General features: G+C 37.6%; 1 protein-coding gene across 21 annotated transcripts in view; it reads right to left on the minus strand.

Annotated features, from left to right (window-relative positions):
• Positions 1-4,654: 4,654 nt before the first annotated feature.
• R3HDM1 (R3H domain containing 1) overlaps positions 4,655-20,080 on the minus strand; it is a 55,010-nt gene continuing 39,584 nt past the window's right edge. For 14 of the 21 annotated variants that reach the window (XM_071746494.1, XM_071746489.1, XM_071746480.1 and 11 more), the window contains 9 exons: positions 16,264-16,418; positions 15,557-15,705; positions 13,271-13,374; positions 12,502-12,663; positions 9,677-9,846; positions 9,328-9,478; positions 7,878-7,960; positions 7,032-7,116; positions 4,655-6,089 (listed from right to left, as the gene is read on the minus strand). In XM_071746494.1, coding sequence (XP_071602595.1) covers positions 5,728-6,089; positions 7,032-7,116; positions 7,878-7,960; positions 9,328-9,478; positions 9,677-9,846; positions 12,502-12,663; positions 13,271-13,374; positions 15,557-15,705; positions 16,264-16,418 — 1,421 coding nt within the window. In that variant the 3' untranslated portion in view covers positions 4,655-5,727. The remainder of the gene's footprint in view (positions 6,090-7,031; positions 7,117-7,877; positions 7,961-9,327; positions 9,479-9,676; positions 9,847-12,501; positions 12,664-13,270; positions 13,375-15,556; positions 15,706-16,263; positions 16,419-20,080) is intronic. The other 7 variants (XM_071746495.1, XM_071746493.1, XM_071746491.1 and 4 more) reach the window with 3 other exon arrangements.

Consider the following 20,080-nt stretch of genomic DNA (forward strand, 5'->3'; position numbering starts at 1 on the left):
TTTTACAATCTTTTTATAGTCTTTTACATTATCAGAAACTATTTATATTGCACTCTCAGATAACTATAATTTTAAAAGTATAATTCTCTACCTGTAGGGTCACAGGGTTGCTGCTGTTGCACACCTCTGCTGCTGTAGTTGATCTGAGAGCCCCTAGAGCAGCTGTCCCTGGGAAACAGCAGAGGTCTTCAATTAGTAGGCCTAGGGGAAGGGAGGGCTACCAGCAAGAAAAGAGTTTTATTGGGAAATAAGAAAAATTCTTCTGATAGCTGAAGCATTGCTCAGAATTCAGTTCCTTGGTGTGCTGCCAAGTCACTGTCTGACTTTGGCATTTTTGTGTGTCTATTATTACATCTATTACTTTTGTGGAAATGTCAGTTAGTTTGTTCAAGTTTATGTACAAAATCAAATTGAGCGATCACTATGGAACACAATGCAAGACAGTAATTTACATTTGTAAGAGATTAATTTTCCCCAGAAAAGCCATCACTGATCTACTTGGGTTAAAAAGGAAAATATTGTTATTACTGAAAAACTTGTTTTAATTGCACTGTTGCTGTTAATCAGTGGTTCATTAACAAATCAAAGTATCAGTTGCAGCCAAGTAAAAAGGTGGTAAATTTGAGTAGAGGGAGACAAGCTCTGGTGTATTTGCTAGTTTGTATATATATCCCTGTGACAGACTATCAGAGCACTTAACTAATGCTGCTGCTTGGTTCAACTTGGAAATGCCCAGAAGGGCAAGGCCGTGCTGTATACCTGCCTCCCTAATTAGCCCTTCAACTAGTGCCATAGTTAAGATACTAGAAAAAAGCAGAACATGTTATCTCTCCAGTTCAAACCAAAGTCCTCTGGAATTCAGGTATGATGTGCAATGTTGCTGCTTTTTTCTTTAGGTAGCTGCCAAGTCATTTTGGGAATGTAACTGATCACTTGGGGCTGAAGCTAATTCAGCTTCTAACATGTCTTCCACCTCTCACTCATATCTGAAAAATTTCACTACTGTCAGCACAGTAGTGCTTAGTCTAATCCAGAGTTTCAGTTAACTGGGGCATGGAAGCTGAATTAAGAATAAACCTCACTGTTAAGCATCATGCGCAGCACCACAGTTTATTTTTATAATTTATACCAGTTTTAAAGGCATACAACTCTCAGCAGCATACAGATTCCCTGAAGTTTCTCTTGGGAAGTACAGAAACAGTTCATGGGAGCTGCATGTGTCCCGTATCATGACTAGGCTCATGTGCTTTACCAGTAACATTAAAAAAATGAAAAGAAAAAAAAAAAGCTGCAAACACTGAAGTGTTTTTTTTTCCCCTGGATGAGATTTTAATGTTTCCTAATCACCTCTTGAGTAAGATCCACTTTCAACCTGACAAATTTTGACAAATGGAACACGTTGCAAAATGTCAAGTGGTTGCAAGCAGGATAAAACCCAAACCTTCCTAACAAGGCCCAAATAGGGTCAGATCCAAACTCCAGCCCTACAAACCTAAACATACAAGGCAGACACTGAACTCAAGTTAATGTCTTGACAAGAACACAGTTGCACACATTTTCAAGTCAGCCAAGATTCAATGTCATTTACACTGCACCTTGCATCTGACTTTTTCAGATACAAGTAGTGACGTTGGTCTCAAGATTCAGAGTAAGAGAACTTAAAGGGACTTCATTTTCAGAATGCTTTGTAACTTAGGCCCTTTTAAAGGTTCTGGTCTCCACCCAAGAGAAAAGGCTTCCAAAAATGAAATCACACTGGCATTGTCCATTTCATGATTATACTTGTTGACATCAACAGCCAAACACAGCCAAACAAAGCATTTTAAATATGAATAGGAGCAGCACATTGAACAGGGGCTGCACATCAGCCTGCACCTTGAGATCCATGTGCTGTGTATTACTAGCTAGGAAAAGCGTGTGGAGCTATTTGAATAGCACAAGAAAAAAAAAAGTCATACTGTGAAAACGCATGTTGAATATTGAGGTACCTTGTTTGATTCATCAAGCTGAATCATTATTTTAATGGTTTTGAGACAGCTGAACTCCCATATATGAATCACTGCCCTGTACCATGATGCATGTTCTACAAAAGGCCAGCAGGATTAGAGGACTGGAGGTAGACACAACTCAGCACTACAGCCTTCAGTACACCACAGTGCCAGTTTCTTTCTTTTCAGATATTCGTCTACTTTTAATGTCACTGTCTAAGTGAATGTGCATAAGTGAAAGAAAGTGATTTCAGATTATACTATTATTTTATAATGTTATATATTTCACTTTATACTGATCCCATCCCGTCTTACTGAAACATGAGGCTGCAGTTTGGCAGCTATGTGGAGTCTGTGAGAAGCTTCTCAGCTATGCTGTTATGATCTACCTGAATCCAGCCTCAGGTCCACATGGTGTTCAGTGTTCCTGTGGTATGGAGATTAAATTTGTTTTCTTAATTTTGAATTTCCTTTTCCACCATAACATCACAAACAACATTGAATCTATTCACAGCTCAGGGATGCATTTTACATAGTAATGTAACTGTAGTAATTAAACAATAAAAAATAATCTTTAGTGAAGTAGGTAATAGCCAGGTTTGTTCAGCTTTTCTGCTTGTTATTCTTCCAGTGCTTTTAAAAGTTTCAAGACATGTCCTGAACTAAGTGAAACTGATTAAATTATTGCAATATAGTTTAAGTCCCCACTGAATTCCTTTTGCCACTAGCTCTAGCATTAAATGAAACTCAAATATACTAGAGCACTAGATTTGTTGAGAACACTTAAGAATGCTCATTTTACATGTCATAAGGTGTATTTATTTGCTTTTTAAAACATGATCTAAATCTATGGAACAAATCTGCTTCCAGGGTTTATGTACAAAGTCCCTAGACTTGTGTGTTTTAGGGAACCAAAAGGTGCAGAAGTACAAGAGCCAAGAAAGTGGTCTTGGTTAGATGAGTTTACACTCTGTTCACTTACTAGAGACAGTACGAAATAGCACAAAATCAGGAAGGAACAAGACTAAAGCAGAAATACTTGAATTCTGAGCCCACTGTAGACAGAAGCCTCTAGTGCTTGCAAAGTTAATTTTATGTGTGTGGCTCCTATTGGCATGTCCAGATTAAAAAAAAAAAAAAAAAAAGAAAAAAAAGTAACTGCCGCTGTTTAACACAGAGGAAAACATACTTAGAAAAGATGACCTGCCCCTAGTAACCATACATAAGTATCAGATTCAGGATTAGAACAACTGGTTCTAGGACAATTTGCACTTAGGTTTACAGTTTACTTGATAATAAATGTGCTGGACCTTGTTCCTTATCATTGTCCCTCTTTTTGTCTGCATTGCTCGTGTTCTGCATACTTACCTCGCTCATTTAGTTTTCTTCTCTGTGGTTATTATGGGGAAAGTTTATCAAAAGAAGCAAAATAATGCAGCATCCTTTGGAAAGGGCTTGATTAGATGTTGGATTTAGTTCTTCAGTTGCTCAGAACAGATGGAAGCTCTCAGTTAATGATGTCTGTTCTACACCTATGAACAATCTTGTCCTGGGATGTCAGCCACAGGAGGCAGCTGCTTCTGGGTCGTGACATCTGTCATTAACAGACCTTTAATCTGTTCACCATTTTTACAGGATTAAAACCATAATCTTAACCAGTGCTGAAAACTGTCAAGAGGCAGTGATGGGACCTGTGCATTAGTTATGTTATTGCTGTGCTGTTCAGAGAGGAGTGTTATAATCTGCATAAACTGGGGTTCTTGTCATCCTTGGGTGTGGCTGCAGTAAACCGCAGCAGTCCAACCAGAGAAGGAAGAAATAAGATACAGTCAAGCAGTACCATAAGAACTGGAATACCAAGGACCATCTACCACCTTGTAGAAAAGCACACAGGGAAATAAGTCATTTAGGGATTTGTCTTTTAGGTAGGGGCTTGAAGCTCAATATTTCCCCGTTTTAGGAGAGGCATCTGAGTGTAAATTTACCTTCAGTCACATAAATACCTGACACTATAGAATTTTGCAGAATCAGAACCCATATACCTAATTTATCAGGCTGCATTGTTTCCAGACAGGTCAGTTTTCTTCCAAGTATTTTGACTAATCACATGAAGGATTTAAGAATTGAATATGCATAGGGCTGGGCTGTTCTTGCTACTTACCATGTTAATGTTTGGATTTTCAGGGATAGAATTTTTTTGTCTACAAGGTGAAAACTCATGCTGTTTTAGGAACCTAAATTCTTTACTTTTCCTCTGTCAAATATGTTTTGAATCATAACATTTACCTCGACTTTCCACTTAAAAGTGGAAAGAAATTACAAGTGCATCTTTTAGAAAGTTGTAGCCTTAAGAAGGGAACAAGTAGTTTCTCATCTACACAGCAAATCAGTGCCTGTGCTAAAGATAAAACCCCAGAAGCAGTCCCTTGTGTTCTCTGATCAGTTTCTTTTTCTCCTTACATAGGGGAAACAAGTAAAAATTATGAAGGGCAGGATTACATAAATAAATGCTTGAAGAAGAGGAAAAGCAACAGTGGCTCTTCGAGAAGTTGTAGAATTTGTGTTATTTTCTATTTCTTGTCTCACATATGAAGGGATACAAACTATTAATGTTCCCTCCAGGTTTCAGAAGACTCCTAGAATTTTAAACAAGGGCACTGAAAAAGTTCGTGTTTGTAAACATTTATTTTCTTGAACTGAAAAAGGCTTGCATCAGCACACATTGTACAGCCTTGCAAATTACACAAATTGAAAAAAGTCTGTTTCATTTATGTGCAATGAATCTTTAATGTCCAGTGAGCATCTGCAAATGATGAAAACTTAAACCATTAAAAAGGTTTCCAGCACTTATCAAACACAATTATCTTAGCGTGAAAAGGAAGAGAAAGAGATCCATACTAGTGGGAATACAATTAAAGTGCAAACATTTTGTCACTTGTGAAGATACCGTTTAGTTTCTTCACATTTTTGCTAAAAAGAAGAAATATTAAAATGTGATTCAGTGAACATTCTTCATAGCCTATTCATATTCCCCTTTAAATAATTTTTAAACTTGCTGGATCAGAAGCGAATCCTTCAAGGGTAGAACATACTCGTTATTTCTTTTGACATTGCTTGAATGAATCTGAAAAGGAAGGAAGTAACCATTTAAGGAGTTAGTTACTAAAATTATAGATTTTTTTCTCATATATAAAAAAAACCCAACAAATAAAAACAAAACAAAAAAAGGGACAAAGAAGAGGTTAACTTGAAGATTTGGGGTAATTTCTAGACAATGAGTGTAATTTGTTGAAAATGGTTCTCTTTTCCCCTCCACCAATTCTTGGGTTCCTGCCTTGGAATGGTCAGCTGTGTGCTGGCTGTGAAAAGGGATTATAAAATACAAATCTGAATATGGTTTTTTTATGAACGTTTGCTGTACAATAGAACTTTGGATCTGATACAAGAATTCAAAAATATAAAACAAAACTACTAGAAAAGTAGGGGACATTTCAACAGCATTCCTTGTAGACAGCTGCTGTCTCAAAGATGATTCCGAGCTACTGTCTGGGATTAAACTCTATTTTTTTTTTTCTTCATCTTGCTGGATCACTGGGTTATTCATTCTTCAGTGGCTAATGTCATGTGACAAAACATCCCAGGAGTCTCTATGACGAGAACAGAAACCCCATAACATCGAGCCAATCAAGGAGAGGAGGACATGGAAGTAGTAAAGGCTGAGTATCCACTGATGTAACTACTACTGAGAACTAGCCCTTTCCAGAACATGAAAGTCGTAGTGCTTCTTGCTTGTTCTCAGCCTGAACTTGTTCACTGAGGTACTGCTTTGTTTCTTCAACGCATTCTGAGCAGCTGACATGGTGGGGAAGGTCGCGAGAACCGTGTAAGTGGAAGCCAAGTCACTGGGTTTGGGTGGCTCAGTGGTCACGCTGTCTCCGCTGCTGCCGTAACGACGATGCTGCTGCTGTGTTTGTAGACACTGGGAATCCCTTAGCCACCGAATCTTGGCACCAACTTTTAAAAGTTCTCCAAATAGTTTTTCTGCTTCCATACGAGTTATGCCTTCTGGCAGCTCAGTGATTTCTAGAACTTTCCCCACAGCTGAAACAAGAAAAACATTGAATCTCAGTTGGTCTTCGTACTCAATAATGCAAACAAAATGGAAAGGAGTTATTTCATACTTATATATCTCAAGTTGGCTGATACCAGAGCCTTTTTTCTCATATTCAGCCCTGCTTACAGCTACAAACATACAAATAAAAACTGAGAATACAGAGGGCCCTCAAAAGAGAGGGGGAAAAATAATGATTTAAACCACCTTGCTTTGCAGGAGCTTTGTGAACTCATTACAGCATCTCACAGGCTTTGCTTGTTAACTCTTCCCACATCACCATGCTAAAAAAACTAGTCTGTCTTCTCTCAAAAAAGCCTCCCCAGTATATTAGAAAAAGATGATTTATCTGTTAATTTTCTGCAAAGAGTTGATACTAGGTAAAGCCAGCAACAAAATTCCAGTAAAGATATGAAGACAGATAATACCAGGTTTTACTTAGATGACATCTTTACCAATTTCAAGGAGCTAATCTGCACAATTCCTAATATGTCCCCCAAATCCATGTACTTATTTGTAATAGAATGGGGAGGAAAAAACCCAAACCACAAACTAATTTGTGGTTTATGTTTGATTTCACATTTCATGCAAGTAAAAGGAAGCAAGAGTATGTATAGTTAATATAACAATATTTAATGTAACAACAGAATAGAAATTATGTCCAGTTCACTGACAAACTTTTAGTACTATCCAGTCCTGGTCTTCTCTGGTCTCTTCTCCAAAACTACAGTTGCCTCATTTAACCTCCTTCTTCCCCTCTCTCCAAATCAAGTCTTCCTCTCCATCCCTGTGTTTCCATTTTTTGCCATACCCATTCCTGTCCAATTAATCTCCATTCTGGCCCTTTTCTCACCTGTGCTTTTCTTGTTACACTCCCAGCCCATCACCATAATTCATTTTTCTGGAGGACTGTGTCAATCAGCAAATCATACCTGGTTCTCCTGCACCAAGATCTGCTGAAGCAGCCTTCTTTGCTGGTTTCTTTCCCCTGTTTCCATGTCTGTTTCCAGGCTGACACTGGAGAGATTGACATAAAGGATGTACTTTAATGACAATGCACCAGTATCTTAAAGTTTCTAGGTTAGGTCAGGGAAAAACAGTGCAGAAGAATGTCTGGAAAACAACATGCACTACCACAGATTTTAATTTCTAATTTTAGCAATCCTGCAGTCAGGCACAATAAATCCTTGGCTTCAGAAGAAAGGGAGGAATTGATTTTAAAAAATAAAAATACCACCTTAAATCTTTTGTGGAAGAACATCCCCCCCCCACCTCATCACATATGCTGGCTGATCCCAGGTAGAACTCAGCAAGGTAGAGGTAGGGGCTCTGTGTTTCTGTCTCAAAAATTAAATAGATGGCAGACCTTTTTATCTTGGCTAACAGTAATAATATGGTTTTGCATTTCTTTTAAGAAACAAACCTGCTCTTTCCTCTTTGTTGAGAAATACCCATGTGTATTGTTGTTATTCAAATTAAAAAAAAAAAAAATCTTTTCTGGAACTGGTGGCAACTAAAAAAATCCATACTGTGCCTAAAGCAAAACTTCAGGAAAATGTTTCATGTTTCTCACTTTTTTTTTTTTTTTTTTTTTTTAATTAAATATAACAAACAAGAACAATGGGAAGTAACACAGAATAAAACTGTGACTGGAAAGCAAGCACGTTTCACTCCATTACTCTTCCAATGCAATAACATATTCCCCTATTCATGGTGGTTTTATCGGCAGTCTTGAATTGTTTTTTTTCAATATTGGTGGGAGATTTTCTCTTTAATACCTGCTGGCTTGTTACTTGTCCACGTAATAAAGATGGTGGATTGTATTGCAGGGGCTGGCCAAGCAATGGGTATCTGGCATCTCCTTAAAGAGAAAAGTAATTAGAAAGGGTTTTCTGTTATATGAATCTTCCTCCAAGTTCCTCTTAAGATGTATACCTTATACAGAAGAGAAAGCAGTATAAACTGTGCATAGGCTAAAAAGTAAGATTTGAGACAATTAAATAAATGTCAATCATGTACTGATCACAAGCTGAAAAGGTACAGACATTTCCTGCATGTAAGGATTACCCTGAGAAACAAATTGGATGTTTTTCTTCACTGAAATCCTCTATCTAAATCCTCTAACTTCAAAATGAACTTGATAAGGCTAAAGGCTCCCCTCAGTGTACTAATTTAATTATTTTACTGTCATTAACATGGCTGTCATTTCAGCCAGGAACATCTTCACATTCCTGTTTGCTCCAAGGATACACAACAATGAAATAGAACTTTATAGTAATCACAGAAGATTAAGACAGCTGAGAGTTGTACCTTACACAGGCAACCTGGAATTTTTACAACATCAGCATGCAAAGCAATGAAAAGAATGCAGCAGATAAAGATGACAGACAAGAAAATAAGACTTTCTTTATCAGTAAGACAGAGAATTTTCTGTAGGTTTTGCTTTAAAGTAAATCTTTCTGTAAAACCAACCCATCGATTTTGAGTTTGGGAAGTATACCAGGATGTCTTAGCTCACTGGCAAGGCTATTTTTAATGTTTTTTAATTGTTATCAGCTGTCACATCTTAGTGAAAACTCTCTATTCTCTCTTCTTCTGTTAACATGACAGTACAGTACTGAAATTCCTCAAGGAATTATTTCCATCTCTGAGTGGGTACTATCTGAAACACTAATTGAAATGGCAGCAGTATTGATTAGAGGCTCTAGTCCCATCAGGCTGGTTTTTCTACAAGGGAATTAAGACTTGTCACTTAGGCAGTGGTTTGATTCTGTGCATCACCAACTACTGTGCCTGGCAGAATACTTCCCCCCCCAAAGTAATATGCCTACTGAATGCTAAGAGATCAGGTAGTCCCACATTGTTTATTTTACCTTTACAGCTGTAAAATTACATTCTTTGTCACAGTATATGTCAAGTTCTCGACTGAAGCTAAATTTTCAGTGCTGAAACAGGGAATGTAACATATAAGACAGATAGTGGGCTATAGAAGCTCTCACAATAAGAAGAGGATAAAAAACATTTGAGAACACAGGGAATGTTATCAGTGCAGAGAACTAAAATAAGGTGGAATTTTACAGGAACCTTGAGTGGCTAATTTTGATGATCCTGCTTCAATAGCAGTACTACTGAAGTGAACTACAGTTAGCCAAAAATTCCTCATATAACTTCTATACTGAAACATTCAAATACAAAACACAGACACGTTTTAGTTAAGTAAAACTATACCTTGTCCAGGGACAAAAGGTCTAGAAAACTGGGACACAATAGAAAGAGGTGTTAATGTGGGACGGATGTTCTTCATGTTTGATAGCTGCGCTGGTGCTGGTGACTGGGTCGGTGAGGTGACAGGACTACCTAGTTGAGGACTATGCTGCAACTGCAATAAACGAGTTAGTGTTTAAAAAGTACCTCATTGAACAAGTCAAACAACACCTACAGCATCCAAATGCTGAAGTAAAATAAAAATAGCTAGATTAAATATTTATTGCCCAAAAAGAACTTTGGAAGAAGCATGCAAAGATGTGATTTATGCAAATTTTAAATCATCCTGGAAAACAAACCAAAAACCTCATACCTGTGCAGCACTGTCTAAAGTGCTAAGTTCTGTGGACTTCTGCCCCCTTTGATGATCACAGTAATATTTATTGGGTTTCCACTGTGGAGGTGAATGGTTCCGAGGCTGAGGGTTGTTGGGTATGTTTAGCTGCATCATTACTACTCCCCCACCTGGTGGTGCTGCTACTGCTACGAGACAAGAAACCGGCAGGATATGGTTAGTTCATCCAACATTAACATTTTCATTTTACCAGAACAGACAGGAGTTTAAAAAAAAAAAACAACAGGGAAATAATACAATCAACATTCTGCAAAATAAGAAGCTAAATTCTAGAAAATCAGACCAGTTCTTCTGCCATTACATTCCCAATAAGAGAGAAATCTGCAGTAGGTAACTTAGAGGGCTCCCCAGAACTAGATAGTGGGACCACCAAAAATACTGATAATATCTTTGAAAGAAATAGTTATTTTTGATAGCAGCTGAAACTATTCAACATTCACTGTAGTCACTGTCAGTGCTGGTATACATTAGAAAGACCTGGAATCAATCTTTAGTCTGAGGCAAAAAGACACTTATTTGAAAGTTCTGTATAGGAACATTTATCTGGGCAGAGACTGCAAATGGATCCCCACATCCTGTATCACTTGGCTTCTGCGGGAGCTTCAGCAGTGCCAAAGTCCAGGGAGAGGAGCCGGACAGGCAGCACAGGAGGAGCAGTGAGGAGAGCCTGCCCAAGGGAGAAGCTGTCTTCCCCCCTTGACCTGGCTCTGCCCCAGGTAATTTATGTAACATCCTGTTTACTTGTAAAAGGTTGTTTGTCATTTCCTTCTCTGCTCTACCCATGGTTTGCAGCATTTCTCAGAAACCACAATTAAAACACATGTTTTAAATATCATTTAATCATCCACGTCTAAAGACGGAGCCTACAGTTTTTTATTTAACTACCCACATCATAGCATCAGTTAGGAACAGACAGATACAGATTATAAAATGCATTCATCTTGTATTTTTAAAAACAGGCAGGTGTTTTCACTCAGCTCCAGAAAGAGAAACAAGACTGCCAAAATACAAACCAAATAATGTAGAATAATGAACTCATAATATTCAAACTATATTAGTTTTTAAAAAAATTATTCTGCAATATATATTATATTGATATTTATGAAAACAATGAAGTCGTATTAGCCATTTTTTCAACAGCTTCCAGGTAGTAAAGCCACAAACTTCTGTATTCTGATTATGTAAACCTCAGATGTACCAAACATCTAGACGTATGCTACATTTTACACTAGAAAATTGGCTTACTTTTAAAATTTTATGCATTTATAAGTATTTATAAACTACCTACTTACATCTTACTGTTTAAAAATATTATAGTATTCTATTCTCTAGCATAATTTCTTGACTTATCTGTTCTGTGAGAACTGAACACTCAATAAAAATATGCTTGTCTTTCAAAACCATTTCCAAAAATGTATCACAACTTGAAAACACTATTTAAGCTGCAAAAGAAAACTTGGTACCTCCAGAAAAACTTGTTCTACTACTTTTAATTCTACAGCATTTCAGCAAATGAAAATAAATACAGTTCTTTTCCTGAACAAGTATCCTGATGAAATTAAGTCTCATTTAACATTCAAGTCAGTTTGAGGACACTTTATCACCTGTCAAAACCCATGAGAAGGGAAACCTAGAAGTCCTTAGGAGGCTCCCCAGGTTCGCAGTTTGGTAACATTTTCTAAGTTTCTGTAACATTTTCAAAAGAAAAGGCACAGAACGCTGCTGCTTGCCTGCGGGTGGCTTAACTGTCCTTCATTCGCCACCCCAGTATCACCAAAAAGCATGATCCTCTTTGCTTAAAAATCCCTGTCATAATGGGCTTCTTTCCCGTTATCCAAATTTCTCTAAATCAGAGCCTAACAGGTTTGAATCAGTGCTTCAAATCTGCATAAAAACAGCACTCTTGGGACAGATGAGGATGGCAGAACTAGACTGATTCTGGACATCCCTAAAGGACAGGTTTTCCAGAACTAAAGCCAAGAAATTGAAGGAAAAATGAAACAAAACCAAACCTGCCTATGAACTATAATACACTACTAATCTTGCCACTTAACTGCATGTTATCTATTTACTAATAACAGGCTCTAGAACTATCTCAAATGATAAATGTTTCTTATAAACACTGAATTTATATTGGAAACTAGGTCATTGACCTAAGGTTGCCTTATCTACTGCTTACTTGCAAAATACTGAGACAGCAGTATTTGAGATTACCCCTTTTTGGCCAACCAAACCTCTAATGTATCGATTTCCCTACTGGTAAAATAAAGACAGTACCACTCTGATCACAGGATTGTTCTATAACCTCATTTGGAGGCTAACTCAAATGCTCCTCATTTCCTGACCAGCCCATCAATTGTATGGCTGGAAATTGGGAGTTTTTAGGTGTTTGGGTATTAACATTTATAAATATTTCATGGACATGACAAGCTCTGTGTCACGGTTGTTTTCACATGCTATTTAGGCTGCTATATATACACCTTCTAAAAATTACCCAAATGTTTTGTAGATCAAAACACTCCCAACTGGATTCAAGTGCTTCTGCTAAGTGACACAGCTCTGCCCAAGGCTGTCTCCAAGGTGCCCTTGTGAAGCTGGCTACTGTTTAAGTTCCGAGTTGTCATTTGAAAAGTTACAAATACAGAAATTCAATTACAAAAAAGTATTGGCAGAGACTGCACTCAAGTTCCAGCTGTGCTAGCAGCTAGCCAGGAGACCAATCTGATACTTTACCACAGATTTCTAGAGAGAATGGCTTAGCTGAAAATCCCCAGAGAATATACCTGTGATTGGCTGCATGATGGAAAGACCACTGGGCGAACTTTTACATGATGAGGGTGGAGACATTATGCTGTAGTGCACAATGGAAGCAGCCTGATGTGGCTTTGACTTTGATGGCAATAATGTAGGAGGTGATGGCTTCTGACTCGAATGGTTGCTATAAACTATGAAAGTAAAAGCAGTAAATAAGGCTACCATAAAATCAACACTAAAACACCCCACACAGCTTTGGAGCATTTAGCTTTTCAGCAGGTCAAAAAGCTACCTCTCCTCTCTACCCAAACCCAAACCACTTACAGTTTTCACTCTGTTTTTAAGAACGCTTTAGGAAATCACTATTCCTACTCCACTAAGTGAAATCTTGAATCCTTCTTGAGTAGAAGAGCCAAGCATACTGCTTCCAAAACATTCTTTGCTCACTCTATCAGACATAAGCCCAAACTTCAGCATTTTCAGACCCATGCAGATATTCAGGACAAGATGAAAGTCATTCTGTAGACAATGTAGAGTTCCCATGTCTGTCCCATCCAACCCACAAGCAGACCCACAAGGTATTACCTTATATGTACTGGATTTCAAGAAAGTAGCTTGAAAGCTTTCATCTGAGATGTCAAATTAACATACCTCCAATTTAACTTAAAAAAATGGAACACGGAAGATAATACAATACAGTAATTAATTCTAAATCTGTTAATGTCAAAAATCCAATCACCCACACAGTAAAAGCTACACAATTTTGAAGTCTTTTAATAAAAACTTTGTTTCCCCAACCTGCACACTGCTGTCCTTGAAGCTGCTGTGTGTTGCATGGTGATGATGTTCTAGGAAACTGTATCTGCTCTGATCCAGGAGGCTGCAAATATCCTACAGATGAGCTGCAATAATAAAAAGAACATGATTAACAGGTATGTATGCTACACTGATTTATTTAATCACAACTGCTATGGGTACAGCAAATCACTGAGATTCTGATAAACGTAAAAAATGCCACCTACCACCAAATCTACTAATTCTTCCAGAGTTAAGTTACACATCTCTTCCTTGACAAAAACTTACACCATGCATCCATTAAAACCTGTACAAATTCACCTGTTTTGGCACACAGTTACTTTGTCTGTAGTGCTATATTGGTGTATGGACATGTAGAGTACCAATAAAAAGACAATTTGTTGTCTTTGCCAATTAACCAGAATTAAGTTTCAGGTTTCTGACCCACACAGAACCTTCCATGAAGATTTGGGTGCAGTCCCTCTGCAGCTGGAGCCAGGGCATTCAGCTTCAGAGTAAGGTAACAGCTTAAAGTGATAATTGCCTTTCCACAGCTTTACCAAATAGGGTGGCAGAACAGGAGAATGACTCAAGGAGATAAACAACCTTTCATTTGTTTGTAGTATGTAGGAAAAGGATAACTTAAAAAATGTGTTTAAGCCAGGCATTTTTCAGCACAGTCAGGGAAAAAGCAGGCAAGTAAGAAACAGGCAAATTCCATCACCACAAGCCAATCTTACTGCCAGAGCCAGAAGATCAGGCTGGTGGATCATAATCAGAATGGTGCCTATATAATCCAGTGTTTAATTTCTGTACTAACCAATAAAGTAAACGTTCTGAGGGACTGAGAAAAAAATATTTTAGTATATCAAACTGTGGAAAAAAAAGTAGGTGTGATCCCATTGGGATTTACCATTTTTGCTTATGTTGTCACAAGAAATTTGTTCCATCCTTTGTCCTACAGTTCAATTATGTAACTTTAAAGATTTCCTTCCATTAAATAAGACAAAGCTCAGATTTGATATCTGCATGGGCTGTGTGCTCACACAGCTCCTCATCTTGTCTACTGATTACAGTTGTCATTAGTGACCTGTAGGTTAGAGACTATTCCATTCCCACAGAACAGTCTTCTGCATTCCTTGTCAAAGTGCTGCAACATAACTATTGTGATAAAAGCAAGATGCTGTTATTAATCTGCTCCCAGTTCCTAACAAATGTTTCCCTGTTCAAAAGAGAGGGACATTCTCAATGACACGACAGATCAAGCAACAAAACTTTGTTTAAACAGAGTCAGGGATTATGTGTACCTATGACTTCACTGAACCTCAAATCTAACTACAGAAGAAAAGGACAAAGAGAATCTTCAGTTACAAAGAACAGATTTAAGTAGATAAAACCACACAGCAATGACACAAATAGTAATTAAGTCTCTGCACTTACAAAAGGATGAAGCAAGCATCATACTGTTGCTGTTTGTTTAAAAGCTGCAAGCAAGTTATTTAAAAAATGAGGCACATTTTAAAGTTCAAAAAATTGGAGAAAGAAAACTTTGTAACAAGCAGTGGAGAAAGAAAACTTTGAAAAAAAGTATTAATCCTCATGAATTAGTTTAGGTGTCTGCCTATCTGTTCTCTCACAAACACTCAAATACATTGTGCTGGGGACACAGACATATATACACAAGCAGGACTACATGTGTAGACCAATTTGCTGTTAGCAAGGTAGGTAAAAAAAAAATAATTTATCAAACAAAAGCCAAGCATAGAAAGAAGTCCCTATAGCTGTTCCATGAGCAGCTTTGTGCCAGCAGGCCTCATTAGCAACAAAGTCAACTAAAGCTTGTTCCAGACAAAGGTCTGAAAAAGGAAGTCCCTCTTTTTCTGGGATTGAAATTCTCTTTTGTCCACACCTAACTAAAGCAGTATCCTTGACAAATCCAGCCAATATGGACAGTCAGTCATCTTCAGCACTGCTGCACAAAGGCATTGCTACTGAACACCCTGGTGTTTCACATGTAAGAACAGGAGGAAACTTAGGATGCTGACCTGTAGAACAGTGTTACCTAAAGAGATGCAGAAACAATGTTTTCCAGTCTAACAGGTATGTCCCAATGAAAGCAGTACTGGTTGTTTTAGTCAATTGCATAAGAGCAAAAATAAATGGATTAAGTTCTATAAGTCTGCCTTTAAAATACATTTTAATATTTGCAATACTTAAGCAGATCCTGTCAGTTACTACAAGGCAACTAATCCCAGCTGATGAGAAATCAAGTAACTGAGTTAAACCCACCTTAAATTACTCTGTTGACCTGATGGAATGACACTGTAGTAAACTGGCATTCCTGTTGTGGGCAATCCTTGATTTGACTGACTGGGAATCATAACAGGCTGCTGATATGTCTGCTGGGGCACTGCTTGGGAACCTTGAGGCACCGAAACCTAAAATTGAGAACACATTAAGGTTTTCCTCTGCAGAAAATGCTTCTTTCTGCCTCTTGACCATCTCCCAGTTAAGAATTTTTTAAAGAAACAGAAATGGAAAGATCTAATGGGAGTTCTCTATATCAGAAGACTATGGTAACAGTAACTGGAATAATAGCTCTTTATTAAAAAAACAACTTTATCTTCTTCCCCAAAAATGGAAATGTTGGTTTCAAGGGTCTCCATCAATGAACAGATTTCCTTTGCAACAGAAAAGAGGATGGTGGGGAGAAAAGTTTTATGACATCTTTCTTCCCCATCCTCTGAATTGCAAATAACAGAGCACTCTGCTTTCAACAGGAAAAGCCTATGACAGATTTTTTTTCTCACTTCAATTGCAGGTTTGTGTTTATTCTTTAATTTCTGTAGCCAAAGTCACCTTTGACACCTGCTTGTACCTTTCTACAACTTAGAAAACAATGCACTTACTTGCTGCTACTACTACTACTACTTATCATCATGGTCACTCAAACATATATAAAAGATTGATTGGAAAGTTATGAATAAATTACCCACCTGATAAGATGGCACTGAAGGATATGGAACAATCACACCTTGAATTTGATTCCCAACATTGTTGTGTTGGCCACTGACTAGATTTTGATTCTGAGTCTGCTGAACTCCAACTAAACCCTGGTAGTTTTGCTGTTGGCTAGGCAAAACCTGGTAACCTGAAATCATAAATTTAAATCTTATTTGGAAATAATGAACACATTTTATACACAGTTGTCTATGGAAAAATGTATGTGCAGCGTTTTCCAATGGCTTTTTAAATCTGCCAGCTTCATAAGAGTTGAACTTATCATGCATATAAAAGGAAGCCAGCATTAGAATTAACAGTTCTGTTCCTTTGGATCCAGCATGAAATACTATAAATACTACTGGCAATGGTGCTCTTGCATGCTTGCAGTATTTATTTACACTCTGAGATACATGCATTAACACCTTGACTTAACAGGTGAAAGCTGAAAGCATTTGCACTAAGCATGCTACTAGATAGTATCAAAACAAATTAATTGTCTGTAATTATGAACAAGGCCATTCTAGGTACTTAAGTTTTGAAATTCTCCTTATGCTTAATTCTGTTAACAAACACCTGAGGTGGCCTAGGGATGGGAGCATCTTGGCTCTGACTCAACACTCAATCACACTTCAAGAAAATTTGTGTAGGACATGTGTGCAAATCTTTTTTAAAAGGGCAATTTCTACTGAAATCTAGTGCTAAAACCAACTGGGAACTGAGAATAATCTTCCAGGTAAAAGCCGTGCTTGTATGCAGTAGAAGACATTTTGTATTCAAAGATAATCTTGTGGAAAAAAAGAAAGATTTTCATATTCACCCTTCTACACTGCCCCTACAACAATTTGTTAATGCTTAAAGTGATATTGTCTACCTTTCAAAAATGGCCTAAAAACACCCAACCCTCCTAAAGACTTTAAAAACACAGGCAGAAGTGCCAACAGGACACCTGTGCATTTAGCAGATCCAACCTTAACTCCCACTCTTTTTTTAAGTGTAATAGTAGGTAACTGCTACCATGATATAAACACATGCAGAACACAAGTAAAGTTCTTTTTTCCATGTTCTATTATACATTTATGAACTACTTACCACACCAGCAAAAAACAACAACCCGTAACTATCAGTGTTTCTGAGACAAAGCCAATTAGCACTCTGGAATAACAAAACTGGGCTTGTCAAGATGCACCAGCAGCAAGAGGAGGCTGTATTTAACTTGGATACATTTACTTCTACTGACCTTGACACTCCCCATGCTCCCTACCTTGGTTTAGAGCTATAATAATGCAAATACAGCTGCAAAAACTCATTGTTAAACTGTCTTTCAAAAAAATTGCATTATTCTGAAAATAATTAGTCAATTAGCACAAACCATTTTTTTCCGAAAACAAACCCCACCAACATTCATGATTACATACATACAGAGTACAAAGAACTCAGTCAATTAATGGTCTCTGCTGGTTGTCTCTACAGAAATTGCCACAATGAATACTAAAATGACTTAAAATAATCAAATATTGCTACAGAAAATTAAAAGGGAAGAAGGTTCAGTTTGTTAAAACTGAGAGAGCTATTAATGAGAAACAGGCAACACAATAAATATTTTCAGAGTACTGTACAGAACTTCAGAACAATACATTCTTGAATCAATTAGGATTTTTAATAACTGTGCACAGAATACACTCTCATATCTGTAATGAGCAAAATGCTTAAATGTCCTTCATTACAAAATCACATACAGCACCTAAAAAGCAGCAGAAGTTGTGGTATAGGAGAGATGCAATCAATATATCTGTAATCTAAACCCCTAATTTCCCAGAAATTGCATTAAGAGTATTTTTCAGCTTTTTCTGGCACTTCGAGAGACAGATACAATCAATTCTGCAAGCAGTGAGAACTGGAACAATATAAACTGACTGCCAAGAAGGTTCCCTACAGCTCCAAAGAATGCTCTATTTTTAGCTTCACGGTTTCACCTCTGCAGAGAGTGCTCTGACAGAAACACAGCACTCAGCAGAAAACCCTCACCTGCCAAGCAGGTTGTCTCATTACACAGAAACACTCAAACAGCAGGCAAAAAAAGCAGCATGCTTCTTAATATTTACATAATTCAAATCACTGTTAATGTATGAAAAGTTAACTTACAGCATACAGAAATACATCTTCCCAGTAACACATTAAGAGAGAGAAACAGCTTTTATTCAAGAACAGAAAAGCAAATACAATCACTTGGTTAGCAAGCTATGAGCACAACTACTACAACTAAATCTATTATTTTGTCACTGGTACTTGTGAAGTAGGAGCTAGTTGTATTTTGTTGTGGAAGTTGTTCCTACAGTAACTGTAGTGCAGGTAGGATTTTTAATTAACCTGTAGTAAGTTCTCATGGTAACTGGGCCCTCATTATCCTGGTGATGGAATATGCTTTTTCCTTAAGGAGAGTTTTCATCTCCCAACATCTTTTGGACAACCAAAGTGTTCTTATTAAAAGTGAACCTTCCAAATACTTCATCTGAAACACCTTTAAAAAGGAAGCCAGGAAGCAGCTGAAAAAGAGACCGGTTCACTGTGAGAAATGTAAACCTCTCAGACAGTGTTACGGCCCCGAATCCAACAGCTCATTAAAAAAGTCACTCCATAATATTAAACCAAAACTGGCTTCAGTTGCCGTGCTTTCAGAAGCTGTCATCTTTTATCTAAATTTGTGTTTGGAAAGTTATTTCACAGTTAGTAACCACTTTATAAAACGAATAAAACCCACAGCTTTTATGTCAGATATGTTACTTCTTATTTTTGACCAGACATGTTCCTCTGTTAGCCAAGGAACGTGCTGCCTTTTGTCTCCAGACCAGCATGCACTAATGAGCATCAATCCTTTGGGAAGGAGCTTTGGGTCAACTTAATCCTAACATGCAAGGTTTGAAATAAATCTACACAAGAGACAATTTCAAAATGCACCATCTCACGAACAGTTAACACAACAGAAAACATGATGTGGAACCTTCCATTTCTTGAATGCTGCTTCAAATTTGCCTACAAAGCAGTAAATTAGAGCCAGCAATGTCTATGTAGCAATTTCCAGATTTTGAGTGGAACACTAACCCTGCAGTTGATAGTAAAAGACTTCTCTCTACCATTAGTGATAGTGAGTACTAAGTAACCAAACAGGACTGAATGGAGTGATTGGCTGGACCACTCCTTCACTAAAACATCATCTGTTGATGTCAGGGTTACAGGTACAAGGTATATTATCAAAGTATAAAGTGTTTTAGTAAAGCTTTATTTCTTCTAGGGCACAGAGGGAGATTTTAGCTGCTGCTTTTCACCCTGTCCACCCTGCAGGCAGTGAAATTCAGTTGCAATGTGAAGAGCTAAAAACATACAAGAAAGAAACTTACTCAATCACAACCAACCCCTGCCCTTTGCATCTTGGTGCTGCTGCACCATTACCCCGTGCCTTCAAATTCAGATTGTTTTGTTCAGCTACACATACACACTGGGTTGCCTTCAATTTGGAGTTTGTGTGTCATTCACATAGGGTGTCCCCATACATGGAGATGCAATTCCAACTGACCCTCACATTTTTTTTGCTATTAAGAAGCTGAGGTATTAAAAATTCTGAGGAAGGGAAGCAGGTTGTGTAATACAGTTGGATAACATCTTTAACACCAGTGGGTAAAACAAGTTGCAAAAATGAGTAATTTCTTTTTCTTTGAAAAATGTCAATATACTTTCACTTCTGAAGAGTGAAAAGCGTGAATCTATTTTGCAGTACATAGGTAGTAACTGTTTTAGAATGATCTGACAACCCTG

Source organism: Heliangelus exortis, chromosome 6 (assembly GCF_036169615.1).
Source record: "Heliangelus exortis chromosome 6, bHelExo1.hap1, whole genome shotgun sequence".
Classification (NCBI taxonomy): Eukaryota; Metazoa; Chordata; class Aves; order Apodiformes; family Trochilidae; genus Heliangelus; species Heliangelus exortis.